Here is a 22234-nt window from a genome sequence, read left to right as displayed (position 1 = left end):
TAGGATAAAATCCAATAATCCCTTTGGTAGAAGAAGGATTATAAAGGTTTAACCTCTATTTCCCCTATAGGGCCCCACCCCTCAGGTCTTAGGTGGGCCACACCCATCGTTTATACAAAATTGGTTCCCCTTTACCCAAGGATGCTCAACACCAAACATGGACCAAATCCTTTCATTCCTACAGAAGAAGAAGGATTTTAAAGAATAATTTGCTATGTTTCCCCTATTGGGCCCGCCCATCAGGCCCCTGGGGGGCCAGACCCACGGTTATACAAAATTGGTTCCCCTTCACCCAAGGATGCCTCAGACCAATTATGGAACAAATCCTTTCATTCCTACAGAAGAAGAAGGATTTTAAAGAATTTGCTATATTTCCACTATTGGGCCCCGCCCATCAGGCCCAGGGGGCTTTTGACCAAATTTGGCCAAAATCTGCTCAGTCGTTCATGACTAGTAGCGATTTTCAGGAAAAGTTGACGGACGGACGACAGATGACGGACGACGGACAGACGGACGACGGACGCTGCGGTATGGCATAAGCTCACCATGGTCCTTTGGACCAGGTGAGCTAAAAATAGAGCATACATTGTAATGATTTACCACACATTGCAATGATTAATATTTAAAATTGCCACTGTTTCTGAATCGATAACCTAAGTGTGAGCAAGTCTGTTTATTTCTCAATAACTTGACTGTAGAACATGACCCAGTTCACCGCATATGAATATATATAAATATTGGCGGACTTCTTTCCGCAAACCTCATGTCAATGTTTACAAACAAATGCTAGCATTTAGACTACTGTGCGTTCGAGACACCAAATGATGTCGGGTTCGAGACAAGACAGATCATGTTCATGACCGGTCATAAAAATGAAGGTAGTGTCAGAAGCTACAGTCGCAATTGTTCGTCAATACAAAAACGCTCCACCAGCTCCACTCTCTCATCTGTGAGTGTTGGCCGCCATAACACAGAAATGATGGCTATCTTTCCTAGAAATGTAGTCTCATCTCCCAAATTTTACATCAACAGTCACTCGGCAAACAAACGATTTGTCCACATTATACAGTATACATGTCATCTGTACAAACATTCGGTTTGCTTACATTTAACTTCCACCAGGCCTAGGCTAGTCACTATCGCTCGACGACATAGTAGCACTCTCTATTTCCCGCCTTTGGGCACATCACTTTTAAACGATGGACGTCCGCTGTCATTAGTATTTTCTACAAAGTATTTTGCCCCAGTACCTCAATTACATACAAATATAAAATTATTTATTCCATTACCTACTAATACAATTATGAAGATAGTGTAAGAAGTAAAATATGGATATTTGATGTGAATACAAATATTGAAATGGACTGAGGACCATTTTTTTTATATAGGGTAGGTCAGGATACCAGTAAAGTCCAGGGTAGGTCGGGATACCAGTAAAGTCCAGGGTAGGTTGGGATACCAGTAAAGTCTAGGGTAGGTCGGGATACCAGTAAAGTATAGGGTAGGTCGGGATACCAGTAAAGTCTAGGGTAGGTCAGGATACCAGTACAGTCTAGAGTAGGTCGGGATACCAGTAAAGTCTAGGGTAGGTAAGGATACCAGTAAATTCTAGGGTAGGTCGGGATACCAGTTAAGTATAGGGTAGGTTGGGATACCAGTAAAGTCCAGGGTAGGTCGGGATACCAGTAAAGTCTAGGGTAGGTCAGGATACCAGTAAAGTCTAGGGTAGGACGGGATACCAGTAAAGTCCAGGGTAGGTCTGGAAACCAGTAAAGTCCAGGGTAGGTCTGGAAACCAGTAAAACCCAGGGTAGGGTGGGATACCAGAAAAACACATTTTAGAGGCCTTACCCTAGGGTAGGTTGGGGTACCTGAAACACACATTTTAGGGGCCTTACCCTAGGGTAGGTCGGGATTCCTGAAACACACATTTTAGGGGCCTTACCTGACTGTTCTGGTTTACTATCAGAACTGTCATAATTTGTGCTTGCTGATAATTTTCGTCTCATCCGTCGATATTTGCGCACCTTGGCTGGCACTATGGATTGGACATTTACGCCCAAGTCCAGAGCTTTACTGAGATCAGTACTGTCGACCGACTCTCTGCACGCCTGCCAATAGATATACCACATTCAACAGAGGAATACTTCAGGTGTACACAGCAACAGGGGAGGTAAATCTGACAGCAAAAGGGGAGGTAAATCTGACAGCAACAGGGGAGGTAAATCTGACAGAAACAGGGGAGGTAAATCTGACAGCAAAAGGGGAGGTAAATCTGGTTACAAACAAGGAAACTTCCTTTATGTAATCACATACTAGCCAACTTTTTGAAATTTTCATGTGGGAGATTTCTCATGCTCAGAACTAAAAGCCTCAATAAAATGTGTGTATTTACATCCTAGGGAAAACACAACACCTTTAATGGCATCTTTGGAGCTGTTATTTCAGATGAAACCAACAGCAAATGATAAAAAATAAAATAAAAAATTACTGTACATAACAACGCACTACAGCACAAGACCTAAACTCCACCAAGAGTACCGCGGGGCGGAACAATATACGCCCTTCGAATGCCATATTGTGTTATATACTTTCTTACATTGAAATAAGATCTGCATCATTCAAAGAGTGGTTAGCTGACATGCTATAAAAATGTAGGAGAAAATCTCTGGATAAAAAAATCAAATACTGAAATGAACAAAGGGCAATAACTTTTGCAAAAATCGTTGAATCAAAATTAATTTCAAGGAAACACAACAACATATCATGATTATTTAGCCTACTAAGTTTCAAAGAAATCTGTCAACAAATGTAGGAGATCTCCGGACAAAAAATCAAATACTGAAATGAACAAAGAGTAATAACTTTTGGAAAAATTGTCGAATCACAATTCTTTTCAAGGACACACAACAACATATCATGATTATAATGTCTACCAAGTTTCAAAAAGATCCGTTGAAAAATGTAGGAGGAGATTGCCGGACAAAAATCAAATACTGAAATAAACAAAGGGCAATAACTTTTGCAAAAATTGTCAAATCAAAATTCTTTTCAAGGACACACAACAACATATCATGATTATAATGTCTACCAAGTTTCAAAGAGATCCGTTGAAAAATGTAGGAGATTGCCGGACAAAAATCAAATACTGAAATGAACAAAGGGCAATTACTTTTGGAAAACTTGTCAAATCAAAATTCTGTTAAGGCAGACACAACTTCATACCATGATTATAATGTATACCAAGTTTCAAAGAGATCCGTTGAACAATGTAGGAGGAGATTGCCGGAAAATAAATTCAAATACTGAAATGAACAAAGGGCAATTACTTTTGGAAAACTTGTCAAATCAAAATTCTGTTAAGGCAGACACAACTTCATACCATGATTATAATGTATACCAAGTTTCAAAGAGATCGGTCAAAAAATGTAGGAGGAGATTGCCGGCCAAACAAAAGTTTACGCCAGACGGACGGACAACGCCATACCATAAAACTCCCGTCAAATTTGACGGGCGTATAAAAATTCCATAATCGTCAATATAGACGGAGGAATTATAAGGCTTACAGTTGAAGATGAAGATCTTGGAAAATAGGTATCAATGAGCAAATTCACTCGTTGAAAATGCTCTATTTTAGGGTCCAAAATCTGGAGTCTCACTCCTAAATAGGGAGAGTTGGCAAGTATGTAATCATACTGTCACAATATCCTTTCGACCGACTCCACTCTGTGTTGCTAGTTAAACCAGAGACACATAAAGCCAGAGATTGGCAACTCGAGCAGATCTCGCTAACACACGCTTGAGCCTATTGTTTTCGGAGATCCGTCGCGAGACTTGGGCTGCAGTTGCTTATATAGGTGGTATCGGCTTTTGTTATAAATTTTGTTTTATAAGTATTTGAGACACTTTTTTTTTATGGAACGCAACAATTAATTATATGATAATTTTTAGCATCATTAGATGAACTAATAGAAGAATATATCGTGATTTCAAAATTATGAGACGTCATCACTGGCAGCCATTACATTAATATACAGAGAAAAAATAGGCAAAGTTTTTATTTAAACTCCTTTTTTTCTAGACGGTCAATTTTAAATCTGTTCGATGATTTTTATTCTACAAAATTCTATATGTTGCGCTTCTTTGATTCAGCTTTGTGAAATAACTACAGCATTGCTAAATTCATCTGAGAATATACCGTGATTTCAGAATTTCAGAAAGTCATCACTGGCAGCCATCAAATTATAATACAGAATAAATATGCAAGACTAATGATTGAACTCCTTGTTTTCTAGATGGTCAATTATTAAATCAGTTCAGTGATTTAAATTTAACCATATTTTATTATTTTTCTTTTGATATATCAACTTCATAAAATATTTTGAATATTAATTGACATACCGTAATAAAGTTTCAAGAGTAAAGGACGATTCACAATGAAGCCTTTTTATAAGAGCATTGAAATGAGCATTTTATTCAATTAACACCTATTTGTTAGTTGTATAATTTTAAGCTTATAATTGGACACTCGAACGTACCTGACCAAAGTAACCCCTAGGGGGAGGTCATCACAGGTGTGAAGGTGACTTAATTACCAGTGAGGAGATCTAACGGCAGCCAAACTGACGGACGCAGGTGCTGGTAGGGGAAAAGAGCCTTAGGGAATCGGTACTGGTAATTGTAATCTTACTCCCCTGGCTAGTTTAAATTCTAGACAAGAGGCCCAATGGGCCTGCATCGCTCACCTGGTATTAATCTCACACTTGTAATCTTAAAAGTGGACTAAAATACAGCTACAGGCAAAATATCAGTGTTTAATTCATAAGAACCTATTAAAAGATTTAAACATATGACACCAGTTGTGACCTTGAATGTCGAACAAGGACATTATAATATTAGGTTGAACAGAGTTTATAGTTTTTTACAGTATTTACAAGGTGACATCCATGCGAATTGAACCGATAATGATAAAAGTTTGAGTTTTAAAAAATAAATATTTAAGGGTTCAAAACAGCCAAATACATTTCGATCTTTTCTTTTCAGAGGAGAATTGCTGAAATCACAATTGTTTGGCGTTCTTCATGTCTTGCAAATTCGGCTGTTGGCGGTCCTCGTCAGACCTATTTGTGTGACTGCCTTTAAGTGGTAACATGTTATACACTCTGCAGATATCGATGATCAATTCAGTTGGATTTGCAGACGATCAGAAAACTACTTGGAAAAGTATATTTCAAAACAAAAAAAGTAAAAGATTTATCCGTATATTAGATTGAATCTTTTCTGAAACTTACTGTTGTGAAAACAACATCGTTATATCCCAATTACCTGATCTGCCCATGCCAGGTGACCGTACGTGTGTCAGCGTGCAGATCTCCCCGTATTCGAGTTGTCGGTCAACGCTTACGTTATATTTGCCACATGCTTTCTTATCAGTTCCATGTGTTGGCATGGCTACCTGAACAGCATGTATGTATTTACACCTGGTCATCTTTTACCATTTTGATTGACAGGTGGAGATATATCAGTTGTAGCTTGGTCAATAATTTATCGGAAAATGATCATACAGAATATTAATGATGGGGTGATTACCATGTCATTCTGACATATTTCTAGTTTCTGCTTTGTTTTTGGAATGAACTCTTTTAGTAAGATAAAAAAACATGTTAATGAAAGGTGGCATACCTCCTTAAGCTGTTAACAATTTATACTTTATACAAGAAACTCACCTGAATGAAGAAAAGTTTTGGTTTCGCTCTCATGTGAGGACACTTGTCCTCAGAGAATAAATCCACTAAATCTTTTGTTGACACTGGCTTGCCATCAATACCGACTATGGCATTCTCCATCGACTTTTTCCCCGACATGTGACCTGTATGTCCTCCATGGGAACTGATAATGCAAATGAAGCAAGATCGTTCAGCAAGGTCTGGTCTATTGGAAGCTGAGTCAAAGAAAAATCAGTTACCATCATATATATCTTATTTTTTATGTTTTAGATCAGAGGATAACAAGAGGCCTTAGGACCTTACTATTCTTATTAATTAAAATCGCAAAATATCTCTGCCAACAGAGGCTTAGGAGTACATATTGGAATATTTTGGATCAGCAAAAAAATGGGGACCTGACATCTTAAAGAACATTTGTACCCAATCTGGAGTTAATCATTGCAGACATTCTTGAGAAAATGCCTCAGCCATTAAGACGCTAGGGGGGCAAGCTTATCAGATCGTCAGGACAAGTAAAAACACTTGTTTGGGAAATCAGAGGTCATGTCGGCCATCTTATGTTATTTTTGGATTAGTACAAAAATTAAGAACATTAGTTGGGGACCTTAGAGAGAACACTTGTAACACATTTGGAGTGCAGCCATTCATGAGAAGTTGAAGGTGTTTCCGCCAATCAGATGCCATGGTGGCCATCTTGGAATTGAGATCAGCATGAAAATAACTTTGTCGAAACATAGTACGAAACATTTGTAGTTTTGAACTTTTTTAACTTCTCAATATCAGAAGTGAAAACCTGTTTTCCAGATGATGATTTACAAAATTCCATTATATTATTGTACTTACCATAATTTAAGATATCTTTGATCTGTTTTGCAGTTTTATCATAAAATGGCATGAGTTTTAATTTGAGCAGTTTGAACAGTTTTTTCATGTTTTTGAAGTCGGTGTAGGCACCAGGTCTGTCGAGGTATCTTTCAGAAGTAAACCTCTCGTTGACAATAATATAAGCAAGGCCACGCTTCGGAAATTTCTTGAAGTCATACTGCATGTCGTTATCTTCCATATCTCAAATGTGATAGGTTCTCAGTGCTCCACTCCTGATCTGAAACACAAATGTGATAGGTTCTCAGTGCTCCACTTCTGATCTGAAACAATGTAAAATAATGAATTCAAAATTCAGCCACTAGATGGAGTGACCATAGGAAGTGCAATTCAATATCAAGCATACATCATAGTGTACTCGTACATCATAGTGTACTCGTACATCATAGTGTACTCGTACACCATAGTGTACTCGTACATCATAGTGTACTCGTACATCATACATCATAGTGTACTCATACATCATAGTGTACTCATACATCATAGTGTACTCATACATCATAGTGTACTCGTACATCATAGTGTACTCGTACATCATAGTGTACTCGTACATCATAGTGTACTCGTACATCATAGTGTACTCGTACATCATAGTGTACTCGTACATCATAGTGTACTCGTACATCATAGTGTACTCGTACATCATAGTGTACTCGTACATCATAGTGTACTCGTACATCATAGTGTACTCGTACATCATAGTGTACTCGTACATCATACATCATAGTGTACTCATACATCATAGTGTACTCGTACATCATAGTGTACTCGTACATCATAGTGTACTCGTACATCATAGTGTACTCGTACATCATAGTGTACTCGTACATCATAGTGTACTCGTACATCATAGTGTACTCGTACATCATAGTGTACTCGTACATCATAGTGTACTCGTACATCATAGTGTACTCGTACATCATAGTGTACTCGTACATCATAGTGTACTCGTACATCATAGTGTACTCGTACATCATAGTGTACTCGTACATCATAGTGTACTCGTACATCATAGTGTACTCGTACATCATAGTGTACTCGTACATCATACATCATAGTGTACTCATACATCATAGTGTACTCGTACATCATAGTGTACTCGTACATCATAGTGTACTCGTACATCATAGTGTACTCGTACATCATAGTGTACTCGTACATCATAGTGTACTCGTACATCATAGTGTACTCGTACATCATAGTGTACTCGTACATCATAGTGTACTCGTACATCATAGTGTACTCGTACATCATAGTGTACTCGTACATCATAGTGTACTCGTACATCATAGTGTACTCGTACATCATAGTGTACTCGTACATCATACATCATAGTGTACTCATACATCATAGTGTACTCGTACATCATAGTGTACTCGTACATCATAGTGTACTCGTACATCATAGTGTACTCGTACATCATAGTGTACTCGTACATCATAGTGTACTCGTACATCATAGTGTACTCGTACATCATAGTGTACTCGTACATCATAGTGTACTCGTACATCATAGTGTACTCGTACATCATAGTGTACTCGTACATCATAGTGTACTCGTACATCATAGTGTACTCGTACATCATAGTGTACTCGTACATCATACATCATAGTGTACTCATACATCATAGTGTACTCATACATCATAGTGTACTCATACATCATAGTGTACTCATACATCATAGTGTACTCGATCACCTATAGACACATGCATTACGTCAAAAAATACTTTATTATGAATTGCATTACTGAAGGCATGTGTCAAAAATTACATCATGAAATAATTATCAATCTTATAAATTATTCATTTTAAAGAAACAAGCAAAGAAAATCAAGACAAATAGACATTGAATGACAGTGGATATGTGTTAAACTTATACAGTCCCCATTGATATATAAGCATTTCTTAGGCAAACAATTTTATACTTACTTGTGTTAGGCAAAGTTTATATGTTCCTTACATGTCAGGCCAAAAAAATTACATGTGTTCTCACTACCATCCTCAGAAATAATACGGTAGGTAGGTAGACAATATTTTTTATTTATCTTATTATTTTTTTTAAATATTTTACTATGCTTATAGAGCAGGAGTTCTGACTTTAACAGTGCATATCACTACATGCCAATTAAATGTTAAAGGGGGCACACAAATCTTGGGTATGTAGGGTTAGCGGAAATACAATAAAAAATAATATTTGGCCTTATACCTGTGATTTATTTAAGGATTATCTCTCTTGCATTAATACTACTACATACTGTAATACTATTGTATACTATATTTTCACTCAGTCAAAGTTTCGCCCTTAGCTGGTGAAATCTCTATTCACACAGCGATAAATATGCCCTTTACTGTTGAGTACTGTGTTTATTATGTTGTTTTCCATTGATCACTGCTATGATAAATTTAACTTCATTGTGGAAGACAAAAAAGGTTAAACTGCGGCAAATATTTACCAGCATATCATTACCTAACCACAGTTACACAACTGTTGGTTAATTTTAACAAGTGGCTAGCGAAAAATTAAAATTAATGTCAATAGGAAGAAAGCATTTTCAAAGCAAAATTATTCCTCCAAACACATCATTCTTATCTGTCTGAACCAATTAATACATGATAGCTGTGATATTGTATCAGATGTCCTTGATATTGTTGTATTCACATTTTAAATTTCCCCCTGACCACTGGCTATAATTAACAAATCTTTTAGCAACTGCAGATCTAGACTGGACCATTTTCTGGTAGCTAATGTACCATTGTAGTCCTTCGTAGTTCTTATCAGTCTTAGATTAGTTGACAATGGTTAAATTCTTACATTGCTAATATTTTCTATAAATCAGTCTTAGATTAGCTGACAATGGTTAAATTCTTACATTGCTAATATTTTCTATAAATCAGTCTTAGATTAGCTGACAATGGTTAAATTCTTACATTGCTAATATTTTCTATAAATCAGTCTTAGATTAGCTGACAATGGTTAAATTCTTACATTGCTAATATTTTCTATAAATCAGTCTTAGATTAGCTGACAATGGTTAAATTCTTACATTGCTAATATTTTCTATAAATCAGTCTTAGATTAGCTGACAATGGTTAAATTCTTACATTGCTAATATTTTCTATAAATCAGTCTTAGATTAGCTGACAATGGTTAAATTCTTACATTGCTAATATTTTCTATAAATCAGTCTTAGATTAGCTGACAATGGTTCAGTTCTAACATTGCTTATATTTTCTAGCAAGAATTACGCGTAATTATATGTCTAGCCTGTCCCCCGCTTTGAGCATAGGATTCAATGTGTCAAGCATTGTAAGTTAGAGCTGAAGTTCAGAATTTTACATTTTATAAACAAGTTTGGCAATACATCAACCATCTTGTCAGATCAGAAAACGGATGCCGCGGTTGAGTTCACAGTGCAAAAATACACTTACACACCGTTTTTTAGCGAAATCCAACAATAACTGAATTTTCGACCAATCAGAAGCAAGTAGTCTGTGGCCATGTTTATTGTCTGATTCTGTTAAAACATTGACATTGTAACCTTAAGATGGTAATGATCATCCCAACTTACTGTCTAAGTTTAAGGAGTGTAAATATATTTTAACCGGTTGACGGTAGGAATTAGGATGTAATTATTTTCTCTTTGGTATGAGAACGCCAATAGGTGGCGCTATTGGTGGTATTTGCACGTGCAAATGGGCTGGGTTGTTACCTATACGTGTCATTCAGACGACACAGGTAACAAGAAGCACACGTGTATTTTTTAATTTTTAAATGGGCTTATTATATTGAGAATAATAAGTTTGTGTGTGAGATGTACATTATTGTGTATTTGTGTTTATTAATCATGATGATTGTAAATAAACATCGGTCAGTGCCTATGTCGCTGGGAAATACAATTTTTGTATTTGTGTTGTTTATCCTATTGGATAATGTAGAAGAGAACACTTGTTTCAGATACAACATATAACACACAACTAAACGCAAAAACTTTACATTGATGAAGATGCCGTCAAAGTCGCTGGACCACGAAATGTAGGGCACATTCAGCAACTGATGCATGGATTGAGTTGAAGTATATAAGACGCATGTATGGTCAAAATGTGGTTGGTGCTTTTTGAGAAACAGAGCTAAACTCAAAAACTTCACGTTGATGCTGCTGCCGAAAAAGTAACACCTAAGTCCCGCCTCCGCGAGATCCGTCGCAGGCGAGACAAAAATCAGTCATAGATTAGCTGACAATGGTTAACTTCTAACATTGCTAATATTTTCTATAAATCAGTCTTAGATAAGCTGAAAATGGTTGACTTTTTTCTATAAAATACTTGTAAACCTTTCGTGAATGTTATTATTGAAGTAACTTCTCTGTAGATCTATCAAATACATTTTTGTTCTTTTTTTAATGAATGGATTTCAAGCAATTTTTATGCAGCTTTATCAATAATATAATGAAAGTCATAAGAATATATGACTTACAATACATTTTTTACATAGAAAACATTGACACTTTGATTTCAGTGAAGAATCGACTATATTGATAAAGGAATTTCTATAATAATCAGAATTAGAAAGGTCAGACCAATCAATATAATCAATAATTAGCCCATCACTACCCAAAATGAAGAAAATTTCAGTAATATCTCTGAATTTCAACAAAAATAATGCTATATTCTCCCAAATCATATAGGAACAGCCTGTTGCAGAATTTAGGTACAAAAGACACTGAGATAGTGTAATAGGCCTTTAATCCTATGTTGACTTGGTTAAGTCTGTTTTATTATTAATTAACATTATGTCCTTACATTGTACACATGTGCCCACAAAGCCTATCTTCCCCGACTGATATTCTGTACCAAAGTTGGGTTAAAATGTTTTTATCTGTACTGAAGGAGTATAATATAAAAAAATATATACAACATTTGATATAGCGCCCTATCTAGCGAACATAAGCCCTCTACAGAACAAACATATACAATAATTACAATTAGCATATACCTTAATCAATACAATTTGAGGAATTCGCAGGAGCTGCCTTATCCAGCGCTATAACTACTAGTCCTATATGCTACCTGGCTATATATATCTCCCTATGTGTGTATGCCTGCGTGTGTGCTGGAGATGTAATGTGTTCTGTTTGTAGTGGGACAGTGCTTCCAACGGTATCATTTGTATTGTCACCTCATTTGAATGCTACAGCACAGATACCGCAACACCCACCCAGACCAATTTATACTCCACCTAGGATATTGGAATTATGTGGGCAAGAGAAAAACACTTTCTCTAACCACTCGATCAATATCCACCCATAGAGTAGGATTGGAGGGCCGGAGTGTTAACCACTCTACCAATATCCACCCATTTAGTAGGATTGGAAGGCTGGAGTGTTAACCACTCGACCAATATCCACCCATAGAGTAGGATTGGAGGGTCGGAGTGTTAACCACTCGACCAATATCCACCCATACAGTAGGATTGGAAGAACGGAGTGTTAACCACTCGACCAATATCCACACATAGAGTAGGATTGGAGGGCCGGAGTGTTAACCACTCGACCCATATCCACCCATAGAGTAGGATTGGACAGATTTATCTGTGTTTTAATACTAAATTCTCCTAACACTGTTCTCACTAAGTTTTGTGACTGATGATTTCTTTAAAAGAATAGCCAGTAGAATGTTTACTTGCTTAGTATAAAGTTGATATATAGGTCTTCTGAAAACTAGCTGGTGAAATTAGATGAATGCCAGCTTTAAGTAAGATCACATGCCTCCACCAGTGGCAGTGCTCCAGATAGCTTGCGTGAATGCGTATTCAGGCACGATAACTCACAAATAATGCAAAAGGAAAAAAAATCAACCTGCTTAATTCATTCAAGCAAAAACCAGAACAATGCATCAGCCTCCAGGTCCAATTTAACAGATTATAATATGCTTACAGTGAGTCACTGAGACATAATATGCAAATCAATGCCTCCTCTTACAAACGCTAACAAGATCAAGAATATTTCAGACAATTGAATAATGGTGCTTTTAAAACAACAATTGCTATTTAAAATTGAGTTATTCAACGTCTTTCAACATTTTCTGGTAACGTTGCTATTACAGCACTTCATGGTTCAAAATTTAACTTTTCACCCTCCACTTTGGAGAAGTATAGGGGTGAAAATTGGAGAAGTAGGGGTAAAAACCCAACATGTTCAAAAGTTATCTGGAGCACTGAGTGGGTGACCACATCCTTTTTTTATGCATTATTCACTCATTCACCGCTGAACTCTTCCAATTGAAAGGTTGGAATAGTTCATTACTAAGTTGCAGGGGTTAATGAGCTAAGTGTAAAGCTAAAGGTCCCATAAATAGCAAATAAAGTAATATTTTGAAGATGTTCCCCTGTCATCCTATTGGGCCCCATTCCGAAATCTGTGCTGTCAATGACCTCATTTATTTGTAATAGGAACAGCTAAATGTGAGGCCAGACTTGGCCGCTCCAAACTCTCAATGGACACTCTACCAATTGAGCAACCTGGTCACTGGTGATGGATCCCAGTTCAGTTCTGTTACGATACTCTCTCCTTTTTAAACCCAGGTTCCATATCATTCACCCATTACTTGAAACAAGGGTTGACAAGCTCACCAATTTTGTAACAGGAGCTGAAAAAAATGTGTGGCCCGACCAGGATTCAAACTTGTAACCCTCTGAACTCTAGACGGACACTCTACCAACTGAGCCACTTATCCACCCAGTCTAATTCTGCTTCAATGCAAAATAAATTCTTTCGTCAAAAATATATTTAACACATAATAAGATCAAAGTCCCTTGCCTTATACTGATTGAAAGAGCAATATTTTAAAAATCTTTCCCTAAATATTTGTTTGCCCAACTGAGTACCCCTGTTGCCTGAATGAAGACACTAATTTTGACAAAAAACTGTAAAAAGCATTATGTTATGAACTTGTCACACGAGTCTTTACAATGAAAAGTTGGCATACGGATGACAGATTTAAGCGAATGCTGTACTTGATAACAGTTTAGATTGCCTTTGGGTAGGTGACCTTAAAGTTCAGACAGTTCCTGACTTCGTCATTCATTTTAAGCTAAAAATAGTCTTACCAAGTAAAACTAGAAATAACTGTTGTTTACTTAAGAACAGAAGATTTTGGTTGAATTTTCCATTTTTTAAAGAAATGAAACACAAAAATAATAAGGCACACATCGAAACTGGTATTGTCTCAAGCTCTTATTAAAGATGGCTTACAATTTTTGAGTTGTAAAAATCGCCTGTTGATGTAACCAACTCAGCTTACTTCTGTCATTCTGATACGCGCAACATATTTTAAAAAAATATTCCATGGTTCCACACTAGACCTATTTAGTATCACAAAGGCCGATCGACAGTTTACACAGAAGTTTTGATAAACTTAAGCGAGCCAGGGACAGTATATAGAGCGAGCTTACCTGCCTTCCCTTCCACTAATTAGACTGGTCACCGTCTCTAGAATATTGAATTGTTAAGAAAACAATTTTAACTCTAGAATTTTTGTCTGATTCTAGAGTTCTTAACTGGTGGGAGGTAAGCTTGTAGTAAAATGCAGACGAGAAACTCTTAGAGACTGTAGCGAATCTATTCCGCTGTCCCAACTTTCGTTTTTGAGTTGGGTTTAGCCAAATAAACAAAAAGTAGATGTTTAAAATACAACTAAAATATATGTCACAGGAAATAAAATTCCGGAATATTCAGTTTTATCAGAAATCCAGATATTGTGAATTCTTAGCAGAATCAGAGACGTATAAAGCCATTTGTGTTATATACGTCTCTGGCAGAATCGTTATCGTAATTACTCGAAATCTTAAACAAATCGATGGTATTAAAGTTATTTTCTCTCGTTAAAATTCAGCTAATTTTTCTTATTAAAGGGAGTCTAAAAAAGGGGAAAGCAAGTCCCTTTTTACGAGAGAAAATAACTTTAATATCATCGATTTGTTTAATCTTCGAGTAATTGCGATAACGATTATGCTAAGAATCCTGAATATTCCGGAATTGTATTTCCGGTGACATATTTTTTAGTTGTAATATCTACTTCCTGTTTATTAACTAAAAAAACGAAAGTTGGGATATAGCGGAAGGGAAGTCAGGTAAGCTCGCTTAAATTTATCAAAACATCTGTGTAAACCGTCGATAGGCCTTTGAGATACTAAATAGTGTATAATCATGGAACAACTTTTAAGAATATATTGCGCGTTTCCGAATGACAGCATGAAGCTAATGGGTTACTTCAGCATAAAGACACGAAACTTGTGAGAAACAGGCGATTTTTATAACTGTCAAAATTTGTAAGTAATCTAGATCCTTGAGACAATACCAGTTTCGATGGTTTCCTTATTATCAACTGTTTTATTTCTTTAGAAAATGGAAAATTCCATCTAAATCGTATGTACTTCAGACAACAACAGTTATTTTTAGTTTTACTTGGTAAGACTATTTTTAGCATGAAATAAATGACGAAGTCAGGCACAGTCTGAACTTTAAGGTCACCTACCCAAAGGCAATCTAAACTGTTGTCAAGATTCAGTATTCGCTTGAATCTGTCATCCTTAAGGTCATATACACTATGTTAGTGTCTTTTGTACCTACATTCTGCAACAGACTGTTCCTATCTGAATTGGGAGAATATAGCATAATTTTTGTTGAAATTCAGAGATATTCTTGAATTTTTCTTCATTTTGGGTAGTGATGGGCTGATGATTGATTATAATCGAAAATCGATCAGTTTGACCTTTTCAATTTCGATTGTTATATAAATTCTTTTATCAATATAGTCGGTTCTTCATTGAAATCAAAGTGTCAATGTTTTCAATGTGAAAAATGTATTGAGACTTTTATTATATGATTGATAAAACTGCATAAAAATTGTTTTAAATCCATTCATTATAAAAGAATGAAACCTAGTGTATAGTTAATAACAACTCTGTCTATTGATGTTATGGTAGTGTTCTCACTTTATAAAACTGTGACATACTAAGCAGAGGAAATAAGCAAAAAATAATTTGAATCATATGCATTCACCAAATGTACTAATTCAAACAATAACTGGTTGTCTGGATGTAATTATTGTTGATATAATTACAAGTGGCCTCTGGCAAATCCCATAAAACCCACCAAATAGAGCACTTTTTGGTTGGCTAGGGGAAGCCACCTTTATTTGACTGTAAAAGTTGGCAAAACAATCACTGTGTATTGAGTGATATTAGTTTTGCTTTGTTGATATATGCAAGGATCAGTGATACAAGGTGACTGTGTGATATTCAGGCCCCTGTCCGTTTTGTTTTAGCGGTACAGGATATATCAGTTAATACACAGTGCAGTGATAAATTTACATATGAGCCCAGAGTCCTAAACTCGTAGAATTTTGATTGGACTCGTAGAATTGCTTGAATTACTGAAATTCAATATTGTGGGACCTGATTTTAGCAATAGAGTTGAAAAAGACCCATCAAAATAAATAGTAGATTGATCACTGCAGACCTGTGATATTTGTTTATATAGAGATAAGATACAAATACACTTATAGATACTAATCTGGCGTGGCTGCTATTTTTATTGTAACTCGGAAGGTCCTCTGATCAACTACTAAAGTTAGTCAGTGATTCAAGCTGATAACATTTAAAAAGTTAATCTTAAATTGTTGATGAGTCATTCATTTTATTCACGTAGCTATATATATACCTATTTATTTGCTGCAGTCTGATTTGTTTTTAGCTTTTTTTTCTGTTTTAAATTAAAATAGATATGAGTAAATATAAAGACACATCAAAATAGGATTTCTACCCTATAGTTGATCACAAAAGTGACTTATTTTAAACATTGTTTTCTAAAAATGTTAAAGTCAAAAAAGTCGAAAATTTATATCAGCAATTGAAAAAAAAAAAATTAATTAGAAATGCTATAAAATAGGTACATTGATTGATGAAATTCTATTATAATCATTTCATAAGGAATTGTAAATACAAAGGATTTCTTTAATACATAATGAAATGGCATTAACGGTTAATGATAACCTATAAAGCTTGTCTCCCTTACCTATATGTCCTCCTGGTAAAATACTAGCATATATTCAAGTTTGCTAACTTTTTTAAAATTTCCGAGGGGGGAGATTCTGCATGCTCAAAATTAAAACATTAATGAAATGTCTATATATCCCCCTCGAGACAAAATAACTTTTGACTTATTTTGAGTTGTTCTTTCAAACGAAATAATTAGATCTTGGAATATAGGAATAGTTTGGTTGAAAATGCTAAAATTAAAGTGTCCAAAATCGGGAGTCTCCCTCCTAAATAGAGTTGGGAAGTGTGTACTAGCCGCTTGTTACTGACTTGGCTAGAGAGAGTTTCTCTCTTTAGCTCATTTGGTAGAGTGCAAGACTTGTTAACCAGAGGTCCTGGGTTCGATTCTTAGTGGAGGCATTGGAATGAATTACCTCTGTTACACTTACATGCAGATAAAAGCGCATCTCTGTAAAATGTTGAGAAAATGGATATAAGAAAATGTTGTCAAGAATGTATTGTATAGATCTACAGAGAAATCACATCAATAAAAAAATCACAAAAGGATTACAGAATTGTGTTTTATAGAAAAAAAAATCTGGGTAACCATTGTCAGCTAATCTAAGACTGATTTATAGAAAATATGAGCAATGTTAGAATTGAACCATTGTCAACTAATCTTAGACGGAGATATATAGAAAATATTTCAACCATTGTCAACTAATCCAAGATTGATAAGAATTTCGGAGGACTACGTAAAACCATTAGCTACCAGAAAATGGTCCAGTCTCCAGTTGCTGAAAGATTTGTAAATTATAGCCAGTGGTCAGGGGGAAATTTAAAATATGAATACAACAATATCAAGAACATCTGATACAATATCACAGCTATCATGTATTAATTGGTTCAGACCGATAAGAATGATGTGTTTGGAGGAATAATTTTGCATTAAAAATACTTTCTTCTTATTGGAAACGGTTTTTAATTTTCACTAACCACTGCTAAATCTAATTAACCAACAGTTGTGCAACTGTGGTCAGGTAATGATATACTGGTAAATATTGGCCGCAGTTTAACCTTTTTTGTCTTCCACAATGAAGTTAAATTTATCATAGCAGTGATCAATGGAAAACAACATACTAAACACAGTACTCAACAGTAAAGGGCATATTTATCACTGTGTGAATAGAGATTTCACCAGCTAAGGGCGAAACTTTGACTGAGTGAAAATATCCCTGTATACAATAGTATTACAGTATGTAGTAGTATTAATGCAAGGGAGATAATCCTTAAATAAATCACAGACCTGTATAAGGCGCCCAAATAAAAATAAATATTGTATTTCCGCTAACCCTACATACCCAAGATTTGTGTGCCTCCTTTTAACTTTTAATTGGCATGTAGTGATATGCACTGTTAAAGTCAGAACTCCTGCTCTATAAGCATAGTAAAATATTTATAAAAAAAAAGATAAATAAAAAATATTGTCTACCTACCTACCGTATTATTTCTGAGGATGGTAGTGAGAACACATGTAATTTTTTTGGCCTGACATGTAAGGAACATATAAACTTTGCCTAAGACAAGTAAGTATCAAAATGTTTGCCTAAGAAATGCTTATATATCAATGGGGACTGTATAAGTTTAACACCTATCCACTGTCATTCAATGTCTATTTGTCTTGATTTTCTTTGCTTGTTTCTTAAAAATGAATAATTTTTAAGATTATAATTTTTTCATGATGTAATTTTTAACACATGCATTTAGTTATGCAGGTCACAATAAGGTAATATTTAATGCATGCTTTTGGTTTTTTTTGCAGGTGTCTATATATAGGTGATCGAGTATACAACGATATCTGCTTAATGTAGAATTGCACTTCCTATGATCACTCCATGTAGTGGCTGAATTTTGAATTCGTTATTTTACATTGTTTCAGATCAGAAGTGGAGCACTGAGAACCTATAGCTATCACGTTTGTGTTTCAGATCAGAAGTGGAGCACTGAGTACCTATCACGTTTGTGTTTCAGATCAGAAGTGGAGCACTGAGAACCTTTCATGTTTGTGTTACAGATCAGAAGTGGAGCACTGAGAACCGATCACGTTTGTGTTTCAGATCAGAAGTGGAGCACTGAGAACCTTTCATGTTTGTGTTTCAGCTCAGAAGTGGAGCACTGAGAACCTTTCATGTTTGTGTTTCAGATCAGAAGTGGAGCACTGAGGACCTATCACGTTTGTGTTTTAGATCAGAAGTGGAGCACTGAGAACCTTTCATGTTTGTGTTTCAGATCAGAAGTGGAGCACTGAGAACCTATCACCTTTGTGTTTCAGATCAGAAGTGGAGCACTGAGGACCTATCACGTTTGTGTTTCAGATAAGAAGTGGAGCACTGAGAACCTATCACGTTTGTGTTTCACATCAGAAGTGGAGCACTGAGAACCTATCACGTCAGTGTTTCAGATCAGAAGTGGAGCACTGAGAACCTCTCATGTTTGTGTTTCAGATCAGAAGTGGAGCACTGGGAACCTATCACGTTTGTGTTTCAGATCAGAAGAGGAGCACTGAGAACCTATCACGTCAGTGTTTCAGATCAGAAGTGGAGCACTGAGAACCTATCACCTTTGTGTTTCAGATCAGAAGTGGAGCACTGAGGACCTATCACGTTTGTGTTTTAGATCAGAAGTGGAGCACTGAGAACCTTTCACGTTTGTGTTTCAGATCAGAAGTGGAGCACTGGGAACCTATCACGTTTGTGTTTCAGATCAGAAGAGGAGCACTGAGAACCTATCACGTCAGTGTTTCAGATCAGAAGTGGAGCACTGAGAACCTATCACCTTTGTGTTTCAGATCAGAAGTGGAGCACTGAGAACCTATAGCTATCACGTTTGTGTTTCAAATCAGAAGTGGAGCACTGAGAACCTATCACATTTGTGTTTCAGATCAGAAGTGGAGCACTGAGAACCTATCACGTCAGTGTTTCAGATCAGAAGTGGAGCACTGAGAACCTATCACGTTTGTGTTTCACATCAGAAGTGGAGCACTGAGAACCTTTCATGTTTGTGTTTCAGATCAGAAGTGGAGCACTGAGAACCTATCACGTTTGTGTTTCACATCAGAAGTGGAGCACTGAGAACCTATCACGTCAGTGTTTCAGATCAGAAGGGGAGCACTGAGAACCTATCACGTTTGTGTTTCACATCAGAAGTGGAGCACTGAGAACCTATCACGTCAGTGTTTCAGATCAGAAGTGGAGCACTGAGACCCTATCACGTTTGTGTTTCAGATCAGAAGTGGAGCACTGATAATCTATAGCTATCACGTTTGTGTTTCAGATCAGAAGTGGAGTACTGACAACCTATCACGTTTGTGTTTCATATCAGAAGTGGAGCACTGAGAACCTATAGCTATCACGTTTGTGTTTCAGATCAGAAGTGGAGCACTGAGAACCTATCACGTTTGTGTTTCAGATCAGATTTGGAGTACTGAGAACCTATCACGTTTGTGTTTCAGATCAGAAGTGAAGCACTGAGAACCTATAGCTATTATAGCTATCACGTTTGTGTTTAATATCAGAAGTGGAGCATTGAGAACCTATCATGTTTGTGTTTCAGATCGGAAGTGGAGCACTGATAACCTATCACGTTTGCGATTCAGATCAGAAGTGAAGCACTGAGAACCTAGCACGTTTGTGTTTCAGATCAGAAGTGGAGCACTGAGAACCTATCATGTTTGTGTTTCAGATCAGAAGTGGAGCACTGAGAACCTATAACGTTTGTGTTTCAGATCAGAAGTGGAGCACTGAGAACCTATCACGTTTGAGATATGGAAGATAACGACATGCAGTATGACTTCAAGAAATTTCCAAAGCGTGGCCTTGTTTATATCATTGTCAACGAGAAGTTTACCTCTGAGGGGTACCCTGACAGACTGGGTGCCTACACAGACTACAAAAACATGAAAAAACTGTTCAAACCGCTCAAATTAAAACTCATGACATTTTATGATAAAACTGCAAAACAGATCAAAGATATCTTAAATGATGGTAAGTACAATAATATAATGGAATTTTGTAAATCATCATCTGGAAAACAGGTTTTCACTTCTGATATTGAAAAGTTAAAAAATTTCAAAACTGTTGAGCTGTTTTATTGGCTTCAAACTTCGTACAAATTTTCTGTATTATGTTTTGGCAAAGTTATCTTTCATGCTGATCCCAATTCCAAGATGGCCACCATGGCATCTGATTGGCGGAGACACTTTCAACTTCTCATGAATGGCTGCACTCCAAATGTGGTACAAGTGTTCTTTCTAAGGTCCCCAACTAAGCTTCTTAATTTTTGTACTAATACAAATATAACTTAAGATGGCCAACGTGATCTCTGATTGGCTTAAATATTTTCAACTTCCTCTCAGGAATGGCTCTACTGATTGACACCAAATTTGGCACGCATGTTCGTTTATGAATTCCCCAACAAGTGTTCTTACTTGTCCTAACGATCTGATAAGCTTGCCCCCCTAGCGTCTTATTGGCTGAGGCATTTTCTCAATAATGTCTGCAATGATTAACTCCAGATTCAGTACAAATGTTCTTCAAGATGTCAGGTCCCCAGTTTTTTTGCTGATCCAAAATATTCCAAGATGGACTCCTTGGCCTCTGATTGGCAGAGATATTTTGCAATTTAAATTAATAAGAATATTAAGGCCCTTAGGCCTCTTGTTTTCTTCTGAGCTAAAACAGAAAAAATATGATATGTACATGTATGATGGTAATTGATTTTTTCTTTGACTCAGCTTCCAATAGACCAGACCTTGCTGAACGATCTTGCTTCATTTGCATTATCAGTTCCCATGGAGAACAGTGGTCAGAAACACATACAGGTCACATGTCGAGAAGAAAGTCGATGGAGCATGCCATAGTCGGTATTGATGGCATGCGAGTGTTAACGAAAGATTTAGTGGATTTATTCTCAGAGGACAAGTGTCCTCACTTGAGAGAGAAACCAAAACTTTTCTTCATTCAGGTGAGTTTCTTGTATAAAGTATAAATTGTTGACAGATTAAGGAGGTATGCTTCCTTACATTAACATGTTTTTCATCTTTCTAAAAGAGTTCATTCAAAAAAACCACCCAGAAAAACTGTTAGTTTTACTTACTGTTGGCTACCATCGCCAGGTTTATCATGAAAAAAGTCAACAGAAAGAAATTCATGTATCATTTATACTTAAAAGTCATTACTTATGGAAACAACTTTTAGGTCATTATTATTTTAATGACCCTATGATGTGATGCTATAACTGTACATAAAGGTTTTGTTGTCTTAACTCTGTGTGTCAAACAATAAACATCAGCTGCTACATCAAAGTAAAATCATGGAATCAAAGTCAATCCAAACAAACCATTATGAGGGGACATGTAACACTGCTGGATTTGGTGATGATAGTGTCACACATTGAGTTTTACTAGCAACACAGAGCGAAGTTGGTCGAAAAGATATTTGTGACAATATGATGACATACTTGCCAACTCTCTCTATTTAGGAGGTAGACTCCAGATTTTTGACCCGGTGTAACAGCCACTTCTTTCCCCCCCC

General features: G+C 36.3%; 2 protein-coding genes across 4 annotated transcripts in view; one reads left to right on the top strand and one right to left on the bottom strand.

Moving 5' to 3' along the window:
- The window catches only part of LOC110462038, a 35917-nt gene extending 21630 nt beyond the window's left edge, over positions 1-14287 (bottom strand). The window contains exons 1-4 of one of the 2 annotated variants that reach the window (XM_021515815.1): positions 14058-14287; positions 6569-6827; positions 5726-5940; positions 1945-2110 (exon numbers count right to left, since the gene is read on the bottom strand). In XM_021515815.1, coding sequence (XP_021371490.1) covers positions 1945-2110; positions 5726-5940; positions 6569-6788 — 601 coding nt within the window. In that variant the 5' untranslated portion in view covers positions 6789-6827; positions 14058-14287. The remainder of the gene's footprint in view (positions 1-1944; positions 2111-5725; positions 5941-6568; positions 6828-14057) is intronic. The other variant, XM_021515814.1, reaches the window with a different exon arrangement.
- A 387-nt stretch (positions 14288-14674) lies between these two features.
- LOC110462032 overlaps positions 14675-22234 on the top strand; it is a 22157-nt gene continuing 14597 nt past the window's right edge. Inside the window, exons 1-3 of one of the 2 annotated variants that reach the window (XM_021515804.1) lie at positions 14675-14735; positions 20428-20686; positions 21436-21665. In XM_021515804.1, the coding sequence (XP_021371479.1) occupies positions 20467-20686; positions 21436-21665 (450 nt within the window). In that variant the 5' untranslated portion in view covers positions 14675-14735; positions 20428-20466. Of the gene's footprint in view, positions 14736-20315; positions 20687-21435; positions 21666-22234 lie in introns of those variants that run through there. The other variant, XM_021515805.1, reaches the window with a different exon arrangement.

Source organism: Mizuhopecten yessoensis, unplaced genomic scaffold, assembly GCF_002113885.1.
Source record: "Mizuhopecten yessoensis strain PY_sf001 unplaced genomic scaffold, ASM211388v2 scaffold10733, whole genome shotgun sequence".
Taxonomy (NCBI): domain Eukaryota; kingdom Metazoa; phylum Mollusca; class Bivalvia; order Pectinida; family Pectinidae; genus Mizuhopecten; species Mizuhopecten yessoensis.
This window is presented reverse-complemented; position numbering and strand designations above follow the sequence as displayed.